The 24107-nt window shown below is 36.2% G+C and overlaps 1 protein-coding gene across 2 annotated transcripts in view; it reads right to left on the minus strand.

Moving 5' to 3' along the window:
* The window catches only part of LOC149554955 (uncharacterized), a 28279-nt gene extending 7697 nt beyond the window's left edge, over window positions 1-20582 (minus strand). For both annotated transcript variants that reach the window (XR_016364437.1, XM_089828987.1), the window contains exons 1-4: window positions 20128-20582; window positions 19835-20045; window positions 3552-3614; window positions 2907-3050 (exon numbers count right to left, since the gene is read on the minus strand). Coding sequence is in view for 1 of the 2 variants with exons in the window: in XM_089828987.1 (XP_089685113.1) it covers window positions 2907-3050; window positions 3552-3614; window positions 19835-20045; window positions 20128-20510 (801 nt within the window). In the remaining variant the exon portion in view is untranslated. The remainder of the gene's footprint in view (window positions 1-2906; window positions 3051-3551; window positions 3615-19834; window positions 20046-20127) is intronic.
* Between the last annotated feature and the right edge of the window lie 3525 nt (window positions 20583-24107).

Below are 24107 nucleotides of genomic sequence, written 5' to 3' on the forward strand. Positions count from 1 at the left end.
ATAGTTTAATAAGATAAAAATTATTTATTTATTTAAATACCAAACATTAAAATAGTTTAATAAGATAATAACGTCTACGCAGGGATATTACATTGTTGATTTGATAACTGCATTTTCTGACATAATACCTACACTTGTTGCTTTAATGTCCAATTTTTTTGACAACATTGCAGCAATAGTTGTGACTTAAAAGTTGTTATTGCTATGATGACTACCCCCAATTGAATGAAATGTACCTTTACTTGTAAACAGCTACCAATCATGTAATGCCACATCAGCTGCAAAAGTATGTGTATCCTTATTGCACAATAATTGGTCTCACCTTTTTTTGGGCTATTTTGGATGCCCTAGCAAAAAGCATGCTGATGTGGCATCACATTTGATGATGTGCTTCTGAAACCTTAAATATAAGCAAGGAACTTGCCAAGCAAGCTGCTGTAAAAAATTGGGAGTGAATTGAAATTTCCACATAGGATTTCAAGAAGCGCAAAGTTAGGGTGCTCACCTCCTGGGTCCTCTCCCCTGAGCTTGGCTCTGAGGATTCAATTTATCATTAATAACCATAGCCTTCTATGGATGCTATATACATTGTACCTATTTTTGTTTCATTTTTTAATCTTCTAATTTAAGATCAAGAAAAAATAATTCATATGAACGTCATGAAGCCTTTTATGCCACATGCATTAATGGTAGGTTAGTTTAATGGGCAGAAAGAAACAGATCCTGAATAGAAACAAAGGGAACAAACAAAAAGGTGCAGAAAGATAGCACAAATTCATCTGCTTCTAAAGCAAATTATGAATTGTCTTCCTCGAAAGGGATTTATCTAGGAAGGAAAAGCCCACAAGTACATATAGCCAAAGAATTGAGCATGATGAATATTGATGTTAGACACAACAGATTGATGAATTGAAGCATCCCCTACATATGAATTAAATCAACTTGCCTTCAAGTTCGTCAAGAGATTCATCATCTTTCTCATCTTCTAAATCAAAGAATCACATAAGCGTAAGGCACTTGTTCTCATTACATCATCTAGTCTACGGAAATGGACATGTTTATCATTTCACACTTGTTTCTTCATTTGAGACCTGCTCTATGCCTCATGTTCTGGTGGATATAACAACTATATGAACGCACATAGGACAGGGTCTGTTGACATGGGTGAATGAGCATTCAATAATGTCTTTCGCATTCCTTCCTTGTTAACTAATTTCATATCCATCTATGAGGTTACAAATAGTAAGACAGGTAAAGTCTCGAGTTTACACTTAGTCCCATAATTATTCAATATTGGCAAAGCAATGACTGCACTGTAGTTGGGGATGCAGATGATCAATCTAGACCATATACCTTCTCACATTTTACTCCTCATGATCTTTTGATCGATCTTTACATTCAGGCCTCCAGTGTGGATAGTCTTTCAGATGTGCAGTGTAATCATCTGAACCTTCATGTCTTTTCACCAAGGTTCTAAAGATGTGTTCACCAATACTGCTTTGAATAACACTTCCAATGATTTGGTGCAGCAAGACCATCATTCTCTTGAGGCAATGCATTGGTGTGAGAACTTAGTGAATCTTGAAAGTCTATTTTGCAAGTCCTACTTGCAGATCTGGTGAACACCATTAAGGACTTGAACTTGCTTTTTAATGACAATTCTGCGGTAGCTATTGTCTCACTAATATTGCTTTGAATAAGACATGCAATAATTTGATGCAGCAAGCCCATCATTGTCTTGCGGCAATACATTGGTATGAGTACTTGGTGAATCTTGAATATATGTTTTGCAAGTCCTACCTTGCAGATCTCATGAAAACCATTGACGACTTCAACTTCCTTTTTAACGTCAACTCTACAGCAGTTGTCGTCTCTTCATTTTTCATTAGTTTTAAAAATATCACCATCTTTAATCAGGTCTAGTACACCTAATCCAATCTTAGCACCTCCAATCAATGACCTGGGGCCTGCACACAGCTTCAGAGATACTCATCTTGTGTTTTTGTCTCTCTCTCTATTTTTTCTTTCATGGATTAGAAAGACCTACCTGCAGATACAGGTCTATTTTTTCCTAATGGAAGGAATGTTGCTTTGCACAAATGGATCCTCATTAACTTTTATCATCCTTCCATCTCCAATGCAAGAGATGTCACATTTGTAAGGACCTACCTAGTCTCTCTTTTCATTTGCTCTTTGAGGGAAAATTTTCATTCACTTTATGTGGGAGGTATATCATTATATATGGATATCTAATATGTCTTGCTTTACCAAGATCTATTTCTCATTTCTCCTCAATTGCACTCACAGAGGGGTGCTGATCTAATTCTATACTCCATAACATATTTACTTCTTGTTTATTTTATTTAATTAAGTAAACTAGGAAATGTTGAGCACTCATCAATAAATTGAGTTCACTTGACTTTAGCTTCTTCATGTTGAGCCAATCCACCAACTCGTTGTAGCAAACTCAACTCCTCTGGGAAGCTTGTCATTTTCACTTGTTCATCCTATAGTGTATATTGTAATTCATTTCCTTTGTTTCATAATCAGTCAATCATTTCATCTATCTTTTCACATCCTCAAAATTGGAATAGTTGATATCTGCATTCTACTTTATTTGTGTTTCCTTACATGTGTAACTTGTTTTTATTCATATAGATTCTAGCACTAATACTATTGTTGCTGAATGCATTTACAAATCTTAATGAGCAGCATTAGGTAGTTATGGATGATTTCATTCTTTTTTTCTGTTCCCTTACTTCACTTTTTTTAATTAGTATCCAACAATTAAGTACTTGGATTTCTTGCAACCTCCAGATTCTTTGGATCCACAGCTAAAAAAGAAACAAATTAACTATTTGACACATATCACACAAGCTTTTATATAATACCCATAAATTTGGTACCTGGAAAAGAATTAGTGCTTGTTTTAATCGATAACCGGCAATGCCTGGTGCTAAAATAGAAGCTCTCTCATATGCAACCAAGGCTCCATCATAATCCTGAACTTTAACATCCACATTCCCTAGATTGTACCAAGCAGCAAACTCCTGTAAATTACATGAAAGAAAAAATATTAAATAATTCATCCATGATACCATAATCTCCAATTGAAATATGTGAATACTGTTCACCACAGAGGATGGGCCTATATAGTGCATGTGTATTTCTGTTTCTAAAGGGAGCATGCACAGACCTAAATCAAATGTAAACGCTAGAATCTCAACTTGTTGCATTCAAGCTTAATTCAAATTTTAAACCCATATGTGCAGCTTGAGACAACAACTGGCATGGAGGCTTGTGGGAAATGTGCGAAGTCTCATTCAAATCTGGCATTCTATTGACCTATATTGTGCATCAACAAAACATATATAAATTTTGACATCATCATGCCATTCCTGGCAGTCTATGGCATTCATCCATAGCCATTCCAATCTGAAATTGTTGCAAGCGTATTGGAAGTGAAAATAACAGCACCAAGGCACACATGATCGTTGCCATAGAGGCAATAATTCCTGGTTTCCCATATAAACATGGAAGGAATAACTAACCTCTGGGTCATTGACAATTGCTGACTTGCAGTCCTCAATTGCATCTGGGTAGCGTCCAAGTGCCTGGATACAATTAAAATAATACATGAAAGCTTTTGATGAGAAAATATGCTTAGCTAACTATACTCTTCAATATAAAGGAACCAGGCAAGTAATTTATATAAAACATTGAAGAAATTTTTTATCTCCAACATGAATTGCAAGCTAAGAATCGTCACAAAGAAAATACTCCATCATCACAAGTGGGATGAGTAAAAGCACTGTTTAAAGTCTAAGCAATTCTATGGCTTGTGAAGCTAAAAGAATAGATAGGGCTAGCCATTGCATTTTGCCTCTCCAAAGCAATAAAAGCTTCCCAGCCGTTATCCATTGCCCCATCCCACAAGAGATCTGGCAATGATTCTACCACAAATTTTGGAGTATGTTGTGTTTCACCTTGAGGACTAGTCTATGAATTTGAGTTCAAGTCCAAAAATTGCCAAGAATAGAAGGGGAATCAAAAATTGGTACTTGGCACATTCAAAAAGAAGGGTCAACTTGATTCCAGGCTCAAAAAAATCATCTTGACTACTGTTCAGATCCAATCAGTATTTCCTCAAGTTAGTATTAAGCACGTAAGATGTCCTAATAGCATAATACGATTGTTGCTGTCCAGGATGACTTTAAAAGGCTCAAAGCACTATTCAGGTACACTGTGTTAATCAAAGCATTGGAGGATATGCAAGACGCTTTGTTTACCTTTGGTCAGGGATACTAAACTGTCCCAGAGGAATTGATGTAAAAGGGAGGCCACTATTGTGTTACCTAGCGAGATTCAACTCTCATTAGAAATTTAAACATGTACATGCAGTTGTAACTAATTTCAAATTGACTGAAAATTAGAATAGAAGAGAACCAGACTTAATATTCTTTAGATGCTAGATATATTGAAATTGCATGAAACAAGGCAGAACAAGCAACAAAAATTACAAACAGGATTTTTTTAAAAATTAATCTAGAAACCTTCTGTTTATGGCCATTACTCAGCTTCCTCTCCTTGCTTTGGCAAAAGTAGTTTCAAAAAGCTCCAGATATAGCGTATGCACTCTTCCTTTCCCCATCAAACTCACTATGTTTCTACACCCAACTGACATCTCCAATTCATTCTGTATACACTCATTGTCAACAGTTAATCTTCAAACATCATTCAACTGGAAGAAACATCATTTTATTCATAACTCCCTTTTTCTATTTCCTACCAGCAAACCATCACATCTACCACAATGTAACTTCCATGACATGTGAAGTTGTCCAAATGCATATAGAACTTCCAAGAGATATGCATGTTAGATAACTAAGAGCGGGGGGGGCACGTGGAGGAGGGTGAATCAGTTATATCCAGTTATCCTACAGGCCTTTCAAACACTTCAATACCAATTTAAACTTCTTAAATTGTCATAACAATAACTGGGTAACCACATTCAACTTTTTAAAACAAACTTATAATCTTTTAACATCAAATTGTTATTTTACTATCCATTACTTTACCAAATATTTGAGATATAACTTAACTTATACCAAGCTGCAGCAATAAATAATTAACTTGAAAATCAACTTGCAACAAATAAACAATCACATATTTGACACAGATATTTTAATGTGGAGACCTTGTAAGGGGAAAAATCACCTAGGAACCGGCAACCCAAATATTTCACTCTACTGAAGTGAACTCTATTAGGAACCAACCTTGTTAAAAGTTACATGCACATTTTTAGTGAGACCTAGTTAGAGGATTTTAACCAAAGATCATCTAGACCTTATCACTTCTTGTCATTACTAAAGAGTGACCTGCTCTAAAGGACTTACAAACATCACTAATCGATGTTACCATATTGGATTTCAAAGACTTATTAGGTCCACTTGGTTAAGAGATTTTATCTACTACAATGGTAAGAAAGGTACAGTCAAATGATCTACTAGGTTTAACACTACCCTGCTTGTTTATATCTCTGCTTCGCTCTATCTTCTTCCTTTTGATCTCTATCTAGTTGATTTACACTCTTTTTCTTTTACTTTGTACTTCCTCTGCTTGATCTTTCTAATTTTGCTCTGCTTGGTTCACCTTGTTCTTCTTTCTCCTTCACCTTCAATAATTCGTTCTTTATCAGCAACAAAGAGCACATAATCAGCAACCAAAAACAATTCCAATCATTTCTTTAAATAGCTAACTTTTGCCTTCCAGATTTTGAAACTTAACCACAATCATAGTTCTTAGCTGTGTTTTCTGGGTAGATTGTGTTACAATTTTTGCATCAACGTTTCGGATCACACTCTGTGATCCATCATCAGGATGAGAGAGCTGAAGGAAAAAAGTAGAAAGATTGCAGACCCAATAAGGATAAAAAGGTTGGGACAGGAAGGGAGGGGTAGGTGCACCACAATCAAGACAAGTTTGAGGTTCAACAATAGGGACAAGGAGGGAAGGGGACCCCAAAAAAGATAAAAATACATCCAACCACAAGAGAGAAAACAACCACCAGAAATAATGACAGATCTACTATTAAAAACCAAAGTGAGGGAAAACATAAAACAAAAGAGGGTGACCAGAAGGGTGAATATGAAGGCTGGAAACAAAATAAAAACGCAACAATAGATGAAAATGTACAAATATGCATGATGTTAATTAATACATAAAACAATTATAAATATGAACAACCTAAAGAAATGCCAACGAAATTCTAAATGAATAATGACCAAGTAATATAATAGAAATTATTATTATATAATAATGGTCATTATTATATAATAATAATCACTATTGTATACTCGTAATCATTACTATGTTATAATAAAGGAAATAATGGTAATAGACTAGAACGACACTAGAAAGGGGACTATGAGACAAAAATGGCAAGGATACAACACCAGAGCGCTTGAGAGTGCTTGTGTTTGACACGGACACAGCGTAAACACCAAGGGACAAAATTGACCCACACACACACACGAAAATAAAAAGAAATAAAAAGAAACGATAATGAAAATAATTAATACATGAAAAAATAACTAAAGAAAATTTATACAATAATAATAATAAATAAATTATAACAATAATAATAATAATAACCATAATAGTAAGATAAATAAATAGATAATATCAATTTAAAAATAAATAAATAAATAAATACAAATAAAATAATAAAAATAAATAATTTCGAAGCTGGAAATAAGAAAAGCAAAAGATAAAATAAAACTAGAAGAATAAAACTAAGTGAAAACTGGAACGAAAAATAAAATTAAATAAATAAATAATTGGGGGGGGGGGGGGGGGGGGGGGGGGGGGGGGGAGCAGGAGAGGTAGAGCGGAGGATGATGAGCGAGAGAGAGAGAGAGAGCGAGAGAGAGCGCATTAGGTGTGGCAAGAAAAGTTTCTGATGGATGATAACAGGGGTTGCCATGAATGGCTAAGAAATAACCCTTCATCACGATTAAGATTCCGCGGGTGGTTGCCAATGGCAATGGCCTCTTTGATTTTTCGCCTAAAGAAATTGTCTTCCTGAAATTTCTTTAGGCGAAAAATCAAAGAGGCCATTGCCATTGGCAACCACCCGCGGAATCTTAATCGTGATGAAGGGTTATTTCTTAGCCATTCATGGCAACCCCTGTTATCATCCATCAGAAACTTTTCTTGCCACACCTAATGCGCTCTCTCTCTCTCTCTCTCTCTCTCTCTCTCGCTCTCTCTCTCTCTTTCGCTCATCATCCTCCGCTCTACCTCTCCTGCTCCCCCCCCCCCCCCCCCCCCCCCAATTTTTTATTTATTTATTTATTTATTTAATTTTATTTTTCGTTCCAGTTTTCACTTAGTTTTATTCTTCTAGTTTTATTTTATCTTTTGCTTTTCTTATTTCCAGCTTCGAAATTATTTATTTTTATTATTTTATTTGTATTTATTTATTTATTTATTTTTAAATTGATATTATCTATTTATTTATCTTACTATTATGGTTATTATTATTATTATTGTTATAATTTATTTATTATTATTATTGTATAAATTTTCTTTAGTTATTTTTTCATGTATTAATTATTTTCATTATCGTTTCTTTTTATTTCTTTTTATTTTCGTGTGTGTGTGTGGGTCAATTTTGTCCCTTGGTGTTTACGCTGTGTCCGTATCAAACACAAGCACTCTCAAGCGCTCTGGTGTTGTATCCTTGCCATTTTTGTCTCATAGTCCCCTTTCTAGTGTCGTTCTAGTCTATTACCATTATTTCCTTTATTATAACATAGTAATGATTACGAGTATACAATAGTGATTATTATTATATAATAATGACCATTATTATATAATAATAATTTCTATTATATTACTTGGTCATTATTCATTTAGAATTTCGTTGGCATTTCTTTAGGTTGTTCATATTTATAATTGTTTTATGTATTAATTAACATCATGCATATTTGTACATTTTCATCTATTGTTGCGTTTTTATTTTGTTTCCAGCCTTCATATTCACCCTTCTGGTCACCCTCTTTTGTTTTATGTTTTCCCTCACTTTGGTTTTTAATAGTAGATCTGTCATTATTTCTGGTGGTTGTTTTCTCTCTTGTAGTTGGATGTATTTTTATCTTTTTTGGGGTCCCCTTCCCTCCTTGTCCCTATTGTTGAACCTCAAACTTGTCTTGATTGTGGTGCACCTACCCCTCCCTTCCTGTCCCAACCTTTTTATCCTTATTGGGTCTGCAATCTTTCTACTTTTTTCCTTCAGCTCTCTCATCCTGATGATGGATCACAGAGTGTGATCCGAAACGTTGATGCAAAAATTGTAACACAATCTACCCAGAAAACACAGCTAAGAATTCTAATGGATTGTGGAAAACTAATATCTACAACAATCATAGTTCTCAAATTCATTGAATTTAGACAGTTAAAAAATAAAACTTCCTTGAACTTTGTGCTTATATTCCTCTTGCACAAATCTTCTTCATTAGATCTTCATTATATTTCTCTAGCCGTAAATCCCATAACTAACTTTGACTTTATCATTTGAATTTCTTGAACATTCTTAAGTTTCACCTAGGTCAGCCTCATATTCAATCGTTCTTAACTTGTTCTTATTGTTCATACTCAGTGGACATTGCCACTTACTCGAGCAATACATCACTCGATTAACACTAGACAATAACTTTGCTTTGCCATGCACTTAGTGATAATTGTAATCACTCAGTGTATACTGTACCTCTTCTTTAACCTAGTTGCTCAGTGTAACTTGTGTAGCTCGGTGAATACATGAACTTCATCGCAACTTTAAATGATTGTCAAACAATCAAACCAACACTATACTGCCATAGTCCAATTCATTAGAGTACCCATTGAATACCAATTCTCATCATACTTTCTTCAAATTCTCTTCATTAATCAAATGATATGGTACTCTATTGAATTAGCATAATGTCTAACCAACTAAGGCTTGACATCAATGACAACATAACAGTTGATATGACTCTTTTCTATACAATAGCAACATTATCAGTAGGGGCTAACAATCTCCCTCTTTGGCATTGATGGCAACACATAAACATAAGATTTTACATTACACATTAGATAACCAAATGTATGCATTCTCAACAATACAACTTTTCAGCTCTCTAACTTTATTCAGGTTCTCTGTAGTAGATTTCAGCATCAGAATTCACTTGGTTTGTATTTTCAACAGCTTTATCTCCACAACTTCTCAATCTCTCCCCCTTCGGGTGTACTTCTTTGATCAACAACAACTTCATCAACATGTGTCTCCCCGTTTGAGAACAATATTCATTCTTCTCCATAGTATATCCCTCCCTTTTAGTCATTCTCTCCCACTTTGACAACAATGCCGAAGGTAATAAGTTTCAATGTGAAACTTATAAAACCTTATAGTAATTCCTTGCATGTATTGTTTACATGAGCTTCATTACAATCACTTTTCACATCTTCGGGAAACATCCCTAAACAGTGAACTCTTGCATCAACTCCACAAAGATATATCTGATCATCCATGAATTGATGCAACGTGCATCTGTGCTTAGTTAATCTTAAATAGGGGAAGGACCCCCAATTTACCTCTTAGATACTCAAAAGCATCCTTAAGCAATGGCTTGGTAAATATGTTTGCAATTTTTTCTTTAGACTTCACATATTCAAGTCTCACTTGCACTTGCTCTCTCAAGTAGTGATACTTGATAGATATATGCTTCGTTTTTGCATGCACACTAGACTCTTTGATATGTTTATTGCACTAGTATAATCACAATAAATAGTAACAGACTCGGTTACCTCCTCTTGCATTCCTTCCATAGGTTTCTTAATCCAAACAATATTAGAACAATTAATTGCAGCAGCAACATACTCAGCTTCTACAATAGATTGTGAAACAACTCTGTTTCTTGCTCAACCATGTAATTAGTCTTTCTCCTAAGAATAAAGCTCCACCACTTGTACTCTTTATGTCATCCACATTACCAGTCCAATCTACATCATTGTAGACTTTAAGTGTAAACTCACCAACTTGATTGCACCATAAAAACCTCAGATACCGATTCGTGTCTCAGTGGCTTGGCTTCCGCATCCGATGTAGACGGATGCGTGGAGCGCCCGAATGAGCTGCGGGTGCTAGCCGAAAGCCATCCGCAGGCATCCGGATGCGTGTGGGATGGCTTCCAGCCAGCACCCGCAGTACTCAGCTTCCACGCGCATCCAGATGCTTGCGAATGGCTTCCGGCCAGCAGCCGCAGTGCATCCAAGCGCATCCACGGGCCCAGTGCCGGCTAAACCCTAAAAAACAATAAAATATCATTTATTTTAACTTAAACTTCCATAACAACATGTGATGAAAAGCATTTTTAAAGTGTTTTTTCACAATAAAACCCTAAAACGACCCTGGAAGTCAACATAGAAGCATTCATAAGAGCCATTTTAGAATTTTGTTTGCACCTATAGCCACTCCTTCATTGTGAAGCTAAGTTCAGCATTTTCAAAGAGGATTGATCAAAGAGGGAGAGATAGCTTTCTCAAAGAAGTTTAAACCATTAAAGGTAAGTGTTCAATCCTTTTCTTGAGTATTTAGATGAATTCTTTTGAGTTTCAAATGATTTTTTTCAAATTTTTTTTCAATTTTTTTTCTTTTTGAAAGATATGTAGAAGCAACTTTGGGTATCTATTTTAGTAGTTTTTCTCACTTCTTTCCACTCATATGCATGATCATTGATGTTCATAGTTGTTAGGAACTAATTAAAATTTATTTATTTTCTTATAAAATAGGTTCCAAAAAACTAGGCAAGAGTGGATACTGGTGGTAGTGCCAGTCAAAATTCAGTGCGGGGCCAAGGAGGGGAAGGGACTGATAATTTCAAAATTGATGTAGGCTCTCCTTTGTGGAGACATACAACACGGATATCACAGGTTTCAGGAGGTGGCTCATACTATTGGAAGTGCAATTATTGTCAAAGTAACAAAGGAAAACCTTTCAATAGCTCATATTCCCGAGTGAAGCTTCATTTTATGGGCCCTGCTGGCAAAGGATTTGGAATGTGCAAAGGCAAAAATGGTACTAGGATGACTAGCGCAAAAATACTTTCATTTGTAAGAGAACAAGAAGCTGTTGATGCATTGATCAATAGATCAAAAGCTACTATCAAGGTCCTTCCTCAAAGAGCAAGCCACAAACACCCACTGAACCAATTGCATCCTCCCAACACCCATTCTTGCAGGTACCTGTGCCAGGAGAGGATGAGGAAGAAGTGGAAATTTCAACCCACAAAAGAGGCCCGTTGGACACCGCATTTAAAATGGGGGCAAGAGACTGCATTGATGAAGCTATTGCACGTTGCCTCTATGCGAATGGGCTTTCTTTCAACTTGGTGAGATCACCATATTGGATGAAAATGGTGGCAGCAATCAAAGAATCACCAACTAACTACACAAGCCTGGGCTATGAAAAGGTGCGTACAACTTTATTGCAACAAGAGAGGGCACATATAGAGAGAGACCTTCAACCAATCAAAAAACCTTGGAAAACTTCAGGTCTAACTATTGTGTCAGATGGTTGGAAGGATACAAGAAACCGACCACTGATTAATGTGATTGCAATTTCCCCCAAAGGGGCAATGTTTTTGAAGGCCATTGATTGTGAGGGGCAAGTGAAGGATTCGAAATTCGTTTCTAGAATTCTCATTGAGGCCATCGAGATGGTGGGTAGTGAGAATGTGGTACAGGTGGTCACTGACAATGCCAAAAATTGCAAGGGTGCGGATGCTTTAGTTGAGAGTCGGTATGACCATATTTTTTGGACTCCATGCACTGTTCACTCCCTTAACTTGATCATGCAAAAAACTAGCACTGAAGTAGATTGGGTGAAGAAAACATATGAAGAGGGGGAGGACATACAGATGTTTGTGACCAACAACCACATGTCACAATCCATTTTTAGAACATACTCCAAATTGGAGTTGCTGAAGGTAAATTAATTTTTTTAAATTACTAAGTTTCATGGTTTTGTAATTTAGTTAAAAATTAAAATTTATAATTATATTGTTAACTTGCTTAGGTTGCTGAGACCCGTTTTGCATCTCATACAATCGTTATGAGACGACTCCTCAAGGTAAAAGATGCATTAAGTCAAATGGTTATCGGTCATCAATGGGGTGTATGGAAGATCTCAAATTCAGAAAGAGCACAAAGGATCAAGGATTTGATCTTGAATGAGAGTTGTTGGGCTCGTGTGGCATATGTATTGGATTTCACCGAGCCCATGATGACTATGCTCCGTTTTGCAGATACAAATACACCTTGCTTAGGGGATGTGTATGATGGCATGGACACCATGGTTGAGAAGGTAAAACATTCTATACAAGCACATGAGAGTAACCCCACACAATGTGAATCCTTATGCAAAGAAGTGCAAGCAATTATCAACCATCGCTGGAATAAGATGACTACCCCATTGCACCTCCTTGCATATGCCTTATCTCCTAGGTATTATAGTGAGGAGATAGCTGATATGCCGGATAGAGTTGCACCATTTGCGGATGAGGAGGTTGCTAACGGGTGCCACAAAGCCCTTACAAGACTCTTCCCACTAGAAGAAATGCATGAAAAAGTGAGGGAAGAATTTGGGTGGTTTGCTTCAGGGTTAAAGCATTCTCCATTTGCACTAAAGGACCAAAATAGAATGGGAGCTATCACATGGTGGTACAAGTATGGTCAACCTTTCAAGCATCTTCAACCTCTTGCAATCAAAGTCCTATCACAAGTAAGTTTTTTATTTTGTTTTGTAAATTTGCTTTAAAATTTTATGTTTACACTTGCATTGTAGAATTTAGTGTTTCACACATTCTATAAAATTAATTTGTTTTTCATTTGTATGTTTTGTAACAACTATATAGGTTGCTAGTTCTTCTACTGCTGAAAGGAATTGGAGTACATACTCCTTTATCCATTCGGTGAAGCGCAGCCGGTTAGGCTCCAAGAAAGCTGAGGACTTGGTCTTTGTCCACACCAACTTGCGTCTTTTGTCACGTAAGAATGATCATTACAAGGAAAGGGCAACAAAGCTTTGGGATGTAGCCCCTGAGTGTGCAAATTTGGATGCAACACTTCATGATCTTGTTACAATTGGAGACGGTGATGATGATAGTGTGGCACGTGGTGCATCTAGCATAAGTGGAACCATGCTTGGTTCAAATGATCTTTCAGCAGTTAGAGATGACAATGAGAATGTGGATTTTCTTGCGAATCCCTATGATTCAGAGTCAGACTCTAATTGATTGAATCTTCAAACTTCAATCATTTACCATGTTTTTAAATTTTATTTTGTTGGAATCTTGAACATGACCTATTTGAACTTATTGTTTAAAAGTCAAGACTAAACGCTAATGTTGGACAAGCACATATTGATATTGATATATGAATATCATATGAATTTTGAAATATCTTGAAATTTTGTTTAAGGGTTCCAGTTAACTGTTAAGTATCATAGATTCATAGTCATATTATGATTTATCAAATGATTTGTTTTTGTATATTTCTTGCATTTCTTTGCATATGTTAATATTATAATATATGTGTGTGTGTGTGTGTACGTTTCCTCCCGCGTCCGCATCCCAAAAAAAAAATCCCTGCATCCTGTATCCGCTTCCGGAATCCGCATCCAAATCAGTAACTTAGATAAAAACCTTCAATTCCTTTCAAATATCTAAATATCCTTTTAACTACAATGTTGTGTGCTTCCTTAGGATTAGAGGAAAACTTTGCAACAATTCTAATTGCATGTGCAATATCAAGACTACTATGCACAACATAACGAAATTTACCAATCATTGATCTATATTGTATTTCATTTACCTTTGATGAAGTTTCCTCCTTTAATAATTTGCATCCGGTCACCATAGGTGTATCAACTTACCTTGACTCATCCATTCCAAATGTTTCCAAGATCTCCTTAACGTACTTAGATTGGGTCGCATATATACCATCTTTTGTTTGATGAACTTGTAAGCCGATGAAAATTTTGATCTCACCAAACAAAGACATTTCAAACTCTTTGCTCATTTGATCAGCAAATGATTCACGCAACAAATCATTCCCACCAAATATGATATCATCCACAAAAATTCCAGCAATCAATTACATGTTATCAATTTCACTTTTCAAATAGAAATTATTGTTCTCACTTGTTCTAGCAAATCCAATTTTAATCAAGTATGAATGTAACCTTTCATACCATGCTCTTGATGCTTGTTTCAGTCCATACAAAGCTTTATTCAATTTGCAAGCCATGTGCTTCTAATCAAGTTCAACAAATCCTTTTGGTTGTTCTACATACACTTTTTTCAAGTATTTCATTCCAAAAAGTTGACTTAAAATCCATCTGATATACCTTGAATCTCTTGTAAGTAGCATATGCTAATAAAGTTCTAACTCCTTCCAATCTTGCAACAAAGGCAAAAGTCTCACCATAGTCAATACCTTCTTTTTGGGCATAACCTTTGCAAACTAATCTTGCCATGTTCCTCACAACTTCACCATTTTCATTCAATTTGTTTATTACACTCTTATCAACTGATCTTGGTACCAGTGGCCATGTGTTGTTTTTCTCAATCTCTTCATTCATGGCATTTATCCAGTCTTCATTATCAAGTGCAGCTTCAACAATTCTTGGTTAAAATTCAGCAATTAAATAGGTACTATCTTTCAACTTACTTCTTGCCATAACTCCAACACTTGTATCTTAAATGATTTATTCAAGTGAGTGGTTCTTTCTCACATATTTCACTAGCACAGGTTCAGTTCTCTGACTTTCAGCATTATCTTCACTCAGTTGGGGCTCTCCATCTTGCTTGGGTTGTTCTGCCTATAACTAGGGTACTACAAGATGATGCTCGATGACTCTTTGTTGTTGCTCGGGCGTCATGCCAAAAGCATCTTAATAAACATAAACAAATTTGTTGTAATCATCTAGTTACTTTTTGCTTTCCTCATCGTTCTTGTTTGCAAACTCATCAATTCTTACATTTGCACTTTCAATCATTGTATTCGTAGCCTTGTTTTCAAACATTTATATGCCTTGCTCTTAGAAGAATATCCAAGAAAAAAACCTTCATCACCTTTTGACTCAAATTTGTCATTCCTTTCATCTTTATGAATGTAGCATCTACTTCCAAATATCTTGAAATAACTCACAGTAGGTGTATGATCATAGCAGAGTTCATAAGGTATCTTGTTTGTTCCTTTCTTCAATCGAACTCGGCTGATAGTATATACTGCAATGCTAATACCTTCTCCAAAACATTTGAGCAAATCCTTTTTCAATCAGATATGCTCTTGCATAGTCAACAATTGATTTGATCCTTCGTTCAACAATCTCATTCTGTTGTGTTGTTCTCGGTGCCGACAACTCTCTTAATACCATGCTCAGCACAAAAGTTAGTAATTCAATAGACAAACTCACCACCTCTGTCAGATCTCAAACATTTCAATTATTTACCAGTCTCTTTTTCAACTCTAGTTTTATACCATTTGAACATATCAGAAGCATGTGACTTCAGCTTCATGAACATAATTGTCATAATCCTAGAATAGTCATCAACAAGCAAGTATAAAATATTTGTCACCATAATAACTTTCTACTCTCGTTGGTCCACACAAATCAGTATGCACAAATTCCAGAATGTCATTAGAAGTATAGGTCTTACTTGAAAAACTTGACTTTGTCATCTTACCAAGCTGACATTGTTTGCACATTGCATTCTCAAGCTAGAAGCTTCTCAAATTCTCCAAGATATTAAAAACCAACTCATAAACCAAGCATGACAAAATGAACTCCTCCTCCTGTCCATCCTGTGACTTCAGCTTCCCCATTCTCTCTTTCATCCTCTTACCCTTTTGTCACCTTTTTCCCCTTTAATTAAAATGGCTTTTAAATAATTAGCATTCAGCTCAAAATAAGTCACCTTTTAATTATTTTATGAGCTGGACTTGTAATTTTTCTAATGCCCCAAAAAGGGGACAGTGAATGGGGCTAAAAATAATGTTTTTTAATTGTGGGGAATGAAACAATATTTTAGATAAATAAAACAAGATGAAAACAATAAGATGCATCAAACAAAAACAAGCATTGACATGAAGATTTTAACCTGGAAATCTCAATGTGGAAAAACCCGCTGAACAACCAGAATATTGAAAAAATTTACTAGCATGCATCAGAAGGAAAGATGTAGCCAATAAAGCAAATGAAGGAGAAACAGCATCCATAGCAATATACACAAGGAAACACCAAATTTTTACACGGAAAAGCATATGGGAAAAACCACGAAGATGGTTACCTCTATATATATTATAACTGGTTATAGTATATTACAAAAGACGCTCGCTGCAAGCCCAACTACTGGAGAGCTCACTGCCCAATAAGGGTCACTGCCAAAGGTCTTCATCCCCATAATGTTAACAGGGATTGAATTGTTATGATTGCATCTTATATATTCATAAAATACAGTTCCACTGAAGTTCAATTGACACACATGAAATACTTCAACACTGCCTGATAAGATATCTTGCTCTGCTCACATTCGATGCTTAACTTACAACTTCACACATACACATCATTTCATCATCTCATGATCTTCTTATGCCATGTGCACTTACCACCACATTTTTGATATGTATATATACTAGCTTCTACCCAAGGTTGTGAGATGTTTCATCCAAAATGAATCGGCTCAAAAACACTTCAAAAGTTTTATAAGTCGACATGGGTATAGTGAAAATTAATGCCACTTGGAAACCACACGCTACAATCAATCCTTAAACTTTTCTCAAATCACAAGGCAAAATACAACCTTCAGACAATTTGCAGACATCCTAAAGATCTGGTTTCGTACCGAAGAAATCAGAGAAACTACCAAACAGAACTTCCGAACCTTGTAACATTCATACAGTGGAATCATACCACATGAAATTTTGACTTTAAGTACTGCTAGCAACCACAAACATATTGTCAAAACTGCAAAACAAAATATGTAATTGAGGAGGAATTCAGACCAAAAAATGAATCACAAATACATAGAGTTGCCGGAATAGACACAGCATAAGTACAACTCTATACATATCCGAGAACAATGAGGTCAACAAGGAGCAAAACCAATGTCAAACTTGTATTAACTGTGCACAACATTCTCCTTCTCATATCACCAACAAAATCATCAATGACAAACTAACCAAAACCACCCCAAAGTTGTAATAGCTCAGCTTACTCTCCATCCTGCATCTAGAATGTAAAAGTAGCTACAAAGAACTCTATAATGCATGTACAATAAATCTTCTCAATATTGCACTCGTTCATCCTCTCTACACTAAACTAGTTCTGTTTCTACAGCCAACTGAAATCTTCTGAAACACTGTCTACAACTGGGCTTACGCCTCGCATAATAGACCATTGGAAATGTCCATTTGCACAGTAAAGAACTCCCAAATGTCAAAGAAATGAAAGATCATCATTTTCTGCCACTACACTGCATCTACATTTCCTATAAGCATAACTGTCATATCTATCAAGACAAAACCATTATGAGACAAATCTGTCACAGGAAAAGTTAGACCGTCCCAACTAAAACAAAACAGGCGGATACAAATTAAAGCACCACTACACAAATTCAAAGCACCATCAGTAGAGCGCCCACCACTCAGATGTTTCTAGTGATTTTGTCACAATGAAAAATGCTATTTATTTTCTAGTTCATTATTGATTGACTTTGGTGGTTTGAAGAAGTAAACTGTTTTCTAGATCCTTGCATATGTAGAAAGCTGCTTGCACACAGGTCTAAAGGAGGGTTTCACATACCTTGTCCAACATTCGAGTGAACGGCATTCTACTGAAATCCCAGATTCAAAATGGGTGAGCACTACATATTTTTGCAGCTGTAGTTGAGGCAAAAATGCAGAATCCAAGGCAATTCATTCCTTGCTTATGTGTGATCAACGTAGATCCCGCAACAGGAGTACAGCCAGTTGTGAATTCTAGCCTTGTTTTTATCTTGAAAAGGATGGCATGTGTTCAGCTGTCCTGCTATTAGAATTCAGCCATTTTGGTCTTTCCCCATGATCAAAGCTTATACTTCCAACTTATATTGTTGTAGGAAGTAAGAGTTTTGCTTTGTGAGGGCTGTTGTATGACAATTGATATCATTTATTTCAATTTGTGTATGTGATGATTGTAGCAAACTTATGCAACTTCTAGCTTCTTACCTAACTATTAAATGCTTCTGCTTCCGTATTTATTTCTGGACTTAAAAATAACTCAGCACGGTTGGAAATTTGAAACAGTGAAAAGATTATTTCTAGACAGTGAGATAAGTGCACATGACTGAAACACTCTAGACTTAGCAACAACTTGGCAGGGTTGGAAACGTGAAACGATGAAAAATAAACAACACTGTTACCTCATGAATAGATAAAATCTAGAAGTGATATTAATCATATATCTTGAAGAACAGATCATAGCACCTTCAACTATTTGTTTTAAGTTTTTAACTATAAATCCTCCTTGTCATGTTCCCACACAAATTAATTTAAGGGAAATAGTAATCATCAAATTAAAATAAAGAAATCAGTTCAAGCTAGCAAACTCCTAGAAGAAAAATCTGAAAGATAATTAAGAAGAAGTACAGATCTTCTTAAAATAACAAGTGCAGATCTCATTGTGAAAGGTTGTGTCCCTTTCAAAGAGCAGAAATAATAAAGAGTTACACTGATTCAGAAGTACAAATCTGCAAAAATAACATAGGAATTAGGGAAGCAGTGAGGACAAACTCCAAATATATTTAATAATTTATACACTATAAAGAATTGGATGCATTGTAATCTCAATAACTTACTATGAGCCATTATCATGTTAAACGTTTTATGTTAATTACTGGAAAACAGGCAGCCTCTCAATAGGGGACATTATACCCCTACTTTGCAATTCACAACCCCTCAAAACTGCAAGATGGAAGAACTGAGAAAAATGTCACGAGAAGAGAAACTACTAGCATTGTAAAAAGCCAGCAGTTCTGCTGCTAAAAGTAAACGCTGTCCTCTGTAGTAATATACATCATTGTGGAGCGGATGCCTCTATAAGAGCTATTAGACTGTATTTTCATTAAAACTTGTAAATGTATACAATATTCACAAATTTAAAAAAATATCTATGAGTTCAACTCACTGATAAAAACTTTTAACTTGCAGCCTAAATTTATTATATTTCTTGTGTATTTATCATTATTTCTTCCAAGGATTTGAATTGGAACTTGCTCCTTTAGGGCTGTAGAAGAGGTATGATTACCATGGTGAAGATCAAAACCCAAAACTTGCATGGCAAATTCTTTATTAGAATGGATATGTCACAAAAAAGAACTGCATTAGTTAATCTACAAATATCCTAAAACAAACTATAAAGAGAAAGTGTGGTACAAATTTAAAATGCGTGTGTGTGAAGCAAAAATGTTAAAAGATGACAAATCGATCTTCAGAGATTTAGAGACATTCTGCCCAACCCAACACGAGTTACCAGAAGGCAGGACTCAGTAAATTTGAATAAGAAAATTATCCATGTAACGGGGGAGTTAATTCAATCATAACCCAAAATGTAAATTTTCCAAATTAAATGTTGTCTCTGATTTTCTTCAAACAAACTAATGACAAAATTTCAATTACAGTAAAATTCAAAACATAATTAACAAAACAAATGTTTGTCCAAGAGACTTCAGACAAGAATTATATGGGACGGTACCTCGTATGCAATGGCACGGTTGAGAAACGGAACGGAGGCTTGCGGAGCAAGCTTGATTGCCTCCGACAGATCTTCCACGGCCGCCTCAAATTTACTTAGAGAAACCCTAACGCTTCCCCTGTTAGACCACACACTGGCATTCTCCGGCTCCTGCGCAATAAGGTCGGAGAAAATTCTCTCTGACTCCTCCAGATCCCCAGAAACGGCAGCCCTAAGATCAACGAAGACTGCAATTCAGCAATCCGGGGCACTATTTGGGCCAGCAAACGATAAATTTATCAAAAAGGGCGTACCTGAGAGCATCCTGAAGCATGGGGTTCTGCACATCCTTGAGCCTGACGCGCTTGGACGATGCGGCACTTGCTATTTGCACGGGCACATAGAAATTGTGCGCACAGAACAAAACGGCCATTAGACCCATTACCAACCGCTTCTTGACGGGCAGATATGCGGAGTGTTGCAAGTCATAGTCCTCGTCGACATTGTGCACGGCGATGGTGGTGAGAGGTTTGGGGTTCGAGCCCAGGGTCGTCAAGCGTCGAACCAATTTGGTCCTCAGGGACGAGCAACAACACCGCCATTTGCATCTGCGCGGGAGAATTCTCCTTCGCATCCCTGAAGTGCAGGCGATGCCTATGGTGCTGCTGTTGATGTTGGAAACAAATATGCATACCATTGTGAAAATCTCTTTCCTGTCAGTGTTTAGTCATCATATTTTATTCCTGTTCTGTTTCTTGGGGTTGAGGACAGTTTGAGACTACCTGGAGGGAGCGCATGAAAAGGATTAGAGGTTGATCTGTGGGCCTACATGTCAATTGGGTTTTGGGAGTAAAGGCTCATGGAGAGGTGAATATTCCTGGATTCCTGGTTAAAGTCGACAGAATTGGACTGATAAAGCATTTTTGTAATTCATGATGTGAACTTCGGAGTGTCAACCATGAAGTGAAGAGCTTGGGGAGTTTATTTTTTAAAAGTTAAGCATTTGGGGAATTCATGATGTGAATTTCAAAGTGCCAACCGTAAGAGATTGGGGAGTTCTTTTGTTTTTTTAAAGGATATTTTAAATTCAAAGGTTGATTTCTATGACATATGTCAATGCTGGAGTTTTTTTCTTTTAAATCATATTTTTAATTCAAAGGTATCAGATTTCTATCACATATGTCAATGCATTAATATTTGAGGATGACACTAGTATATGATCTATGGTTTAGCCTTTTTTCTTGTGCTCTCTTGCATTTTTTCTTTCACTCTTAGCATTTTCTAAATGTTTTTTATTTAGCTCTTGTATTTGATGATCATGTGTGATACAAAAACTTTGATGTTAATAATTTGTTTTATGGAAAAGTTAAGCATATTTTAAATGTTTAGGTCGAGAGGTGTAGTAGGGAAAGAGTGGAGTATTTCTTAATTTTGTATATATGTAAAGTTAGATTTAAGATATTATTTTTGGGTTGTCTTCGTATGCAAATTGAGACCTTAAAAAATATTTCTTTCTCTTTGTGCATAATGAAATTCTCTTTAGAGATCATTGAGTGTTGAACTGTCAAAAAGTAGACTTTCAAAGTGTTGCCTGAAACTGACACATTTTGCATCATTAACCATTCACTAAATAGCCAACAAAACGTAAAATCCTCTTTTAACAAAACACAAAAACATCTAATTAAAACAACGACAAAAAATAATTATTTAATTATAAACAGAATTGATTGTAGGCCCTCATTTCCATGTCAACGAGCATACATTTCCTTCTCAAGATCTAGTTTTTTCATGATTAGAGATAGTGGAGTAGGCCATCGAGGAAGGAGATCCACATTCATCCACCTTACATAGGTATTGAAGCATTCAACCCTTCAAGAGTTGAAGACCATACTTACATTCACAGATCTATGATTTGGCACTTGTAGATCTATTGCATTTATGGAGACATCCTACATTATCATTCTACATCTTAGTTACATCTACATACAAGCATTTATACATCTTTGTTAATAGCAGATTTGATTCCATTCATAGAGATTTGACAAGCGAGGTGAGTATTTAAATTTGTCTTGCTCTTAGATGTTTTTCATTTTAAGGTTAGTTCTTGAATAGGGATTTGACCAAGGCAAGCCCCTCCCCCCAAACCAACCCAACAAAATACCATTTTTCTTGTGTATAGGTGTAGATCTATAGGATTTTCAAAGCCGTGAATTCATATCTCATAATTAGGGTTTCAAATCTTTGACAAAGTTTTGGATTTCAAAATTTTGTGCAAAACAGGTCAAGGACGACCTTGTCCTTGACCCAAGTCATCCCTAAACCTCAAGTCATCACTAGCCTCCAGGTCATCCTTATTTAAAGACCTCCAAATTTTCAAATTTAGCAAATATCAGTTTTTAAGTCCCAGGTCTAGATCTATTTAAGATTTTGTTACTATCTACTAGACCCAATTCAATTCTCAAATTTTGAGTAGCCCTATAATGCCCCACCTATAGATCCTTGGAACAAGGATGAAATACAAGTCAAGATATATATTTTTTAACAAGTATGAGTGCACATGACAACATCATACACGGATCACATAGATTGCAACGAAAGACTAACCAAACATCCTAGCACCAATGGATCTCCAAACGCCACTGCTGACCAAAACGATTGACAACGGAAGACGCAAAATAGAATTTGAATCAAAACAATCTGAATTCAAAATGTGACACCAAGGGATTGAAGAGCACTTAAGAGGGTAGCCAAAACACTTCCCGAAAAGTTCGGGTCTTACCGAAAAGTGCTCGCTATCCACCCAAACAGGTTTTTACAAAACCTAGGCAATACTTTAAATCGACGTCAAGCGATACTTTCCAATATCGCGCAATAATTCTTAAGAAAGGGTGTGACACTTTCAAGGTTTGGGCGACACTTCTCTCAAGGGTGTGTGATACTTTACAAGTATCGTACAACACTTCTTCAATGGGAGTGTGATACTGGAAAGTATTGTGTGACATTTCTCCAAGAGGTGTGCGATACAATCAAGGATCGCATGACAAAACTCAAATGGGCATACGACACCTTATTGTATCGCCCCATACTAACGCATGGTCGCCCAGGAAATACAAGAAAACACTTAAGGACAACAATAAGGGTTAAACAGAGTTCAAAACCTCCACACCAAGGAGTATCGGATCCACAATTCGAGGCGTAAACACTTGAACATAATACTGAAAGCTGGATACAACATCTAACCATCTAATCAAGCAACGAATGGAAAGTATAGAAGGTAACATTGTAGTGTACTTTAAAAAAATCACAATAAATGAAAATAACATCACAATGAATAGTACAACCAAACTAAGTATGTGGTTCCTCCCAACCATAATAGCATCATAAAACCATCATGGGCCCTAGCCATCCCCCACGCGTAACATCCCAAGCTACCGAATAGATCATCAGTACTATCATAAGTGGGACGTCACTACTAAAACATGCTACAACATAAGCATAAGGAAATCTAACATGCTAATAGTAAAGCATAAGATATCCTACAAAACCAGATAACATCATCTATTCTATGCTAATCATCACAATAAGGAAATGTGGCAATAACTAACATCATCTAAACATGATATACAAGCATCCCAATGAAAGCATAAATCACAAGAAAACATACTTTGGAACTCAAAGTACTAAGTGAAGACATCCAGCAATGGTTGTGCTAGAACAATAGACCATCTTTGTACTCTAGTCCTTAGTAGTGGTATGGGTAGCTATGCCTCACAACCACATGGAACCTGTAGGCCCACTCCCACTGTGCTAATGGAGATAATGATCCAACCACAAATACACAAAAGCAAACATTCATGCTAACACGCACGTTAGGCAGTATGATGATTGAAACCAAGACATAAACAATGCAGAAACTATAGGTCCTGGTCAAACACTCAATGGGCTACTAATTAGGGGCTAACATCATGGAGAGTAGCTTGGCATCCAAAAGCCCAAGCTCGGATTGTGCAGATTCAATTCCTTGATGAAAGGCTCTAGCACACCACATCTTTTATTATCTTAAGTTGTACTGCCACCTAGTGTTTTATTTAGTTATCACTTAATTAAAACTTCCTTCACCAACCCTCTCGGCACAATGATCACCACGTTGTGAGATAGAAGCTCCCTCCATATGCTACCCTACCCTACCCATGCTCATCCAACGATGAGTGCCCGTAGGCATGCAAATTCCCAACCCAACCCCAATGATCATAACTTTCGAAAGTACCACGGAAGATCGAGACTCGCAAGTTAC

The sequence above is a fragment of the Cupressus sempervirens genome, chromosome 5 (genome assembly GCF_028749045.1).
Source record: "Cupressus sempervirens isolate cs-2001-9-10 chromosome 5, ASM2874904v1, whole genome shotgun sequence".
Classification (NCBI taxonomy): Eukaryota; Viridiplantae; Streptophyta; class Pinopsida; order Cupressales; family Cupressaceae; genus Cupressus; species Cupressus sempervirens.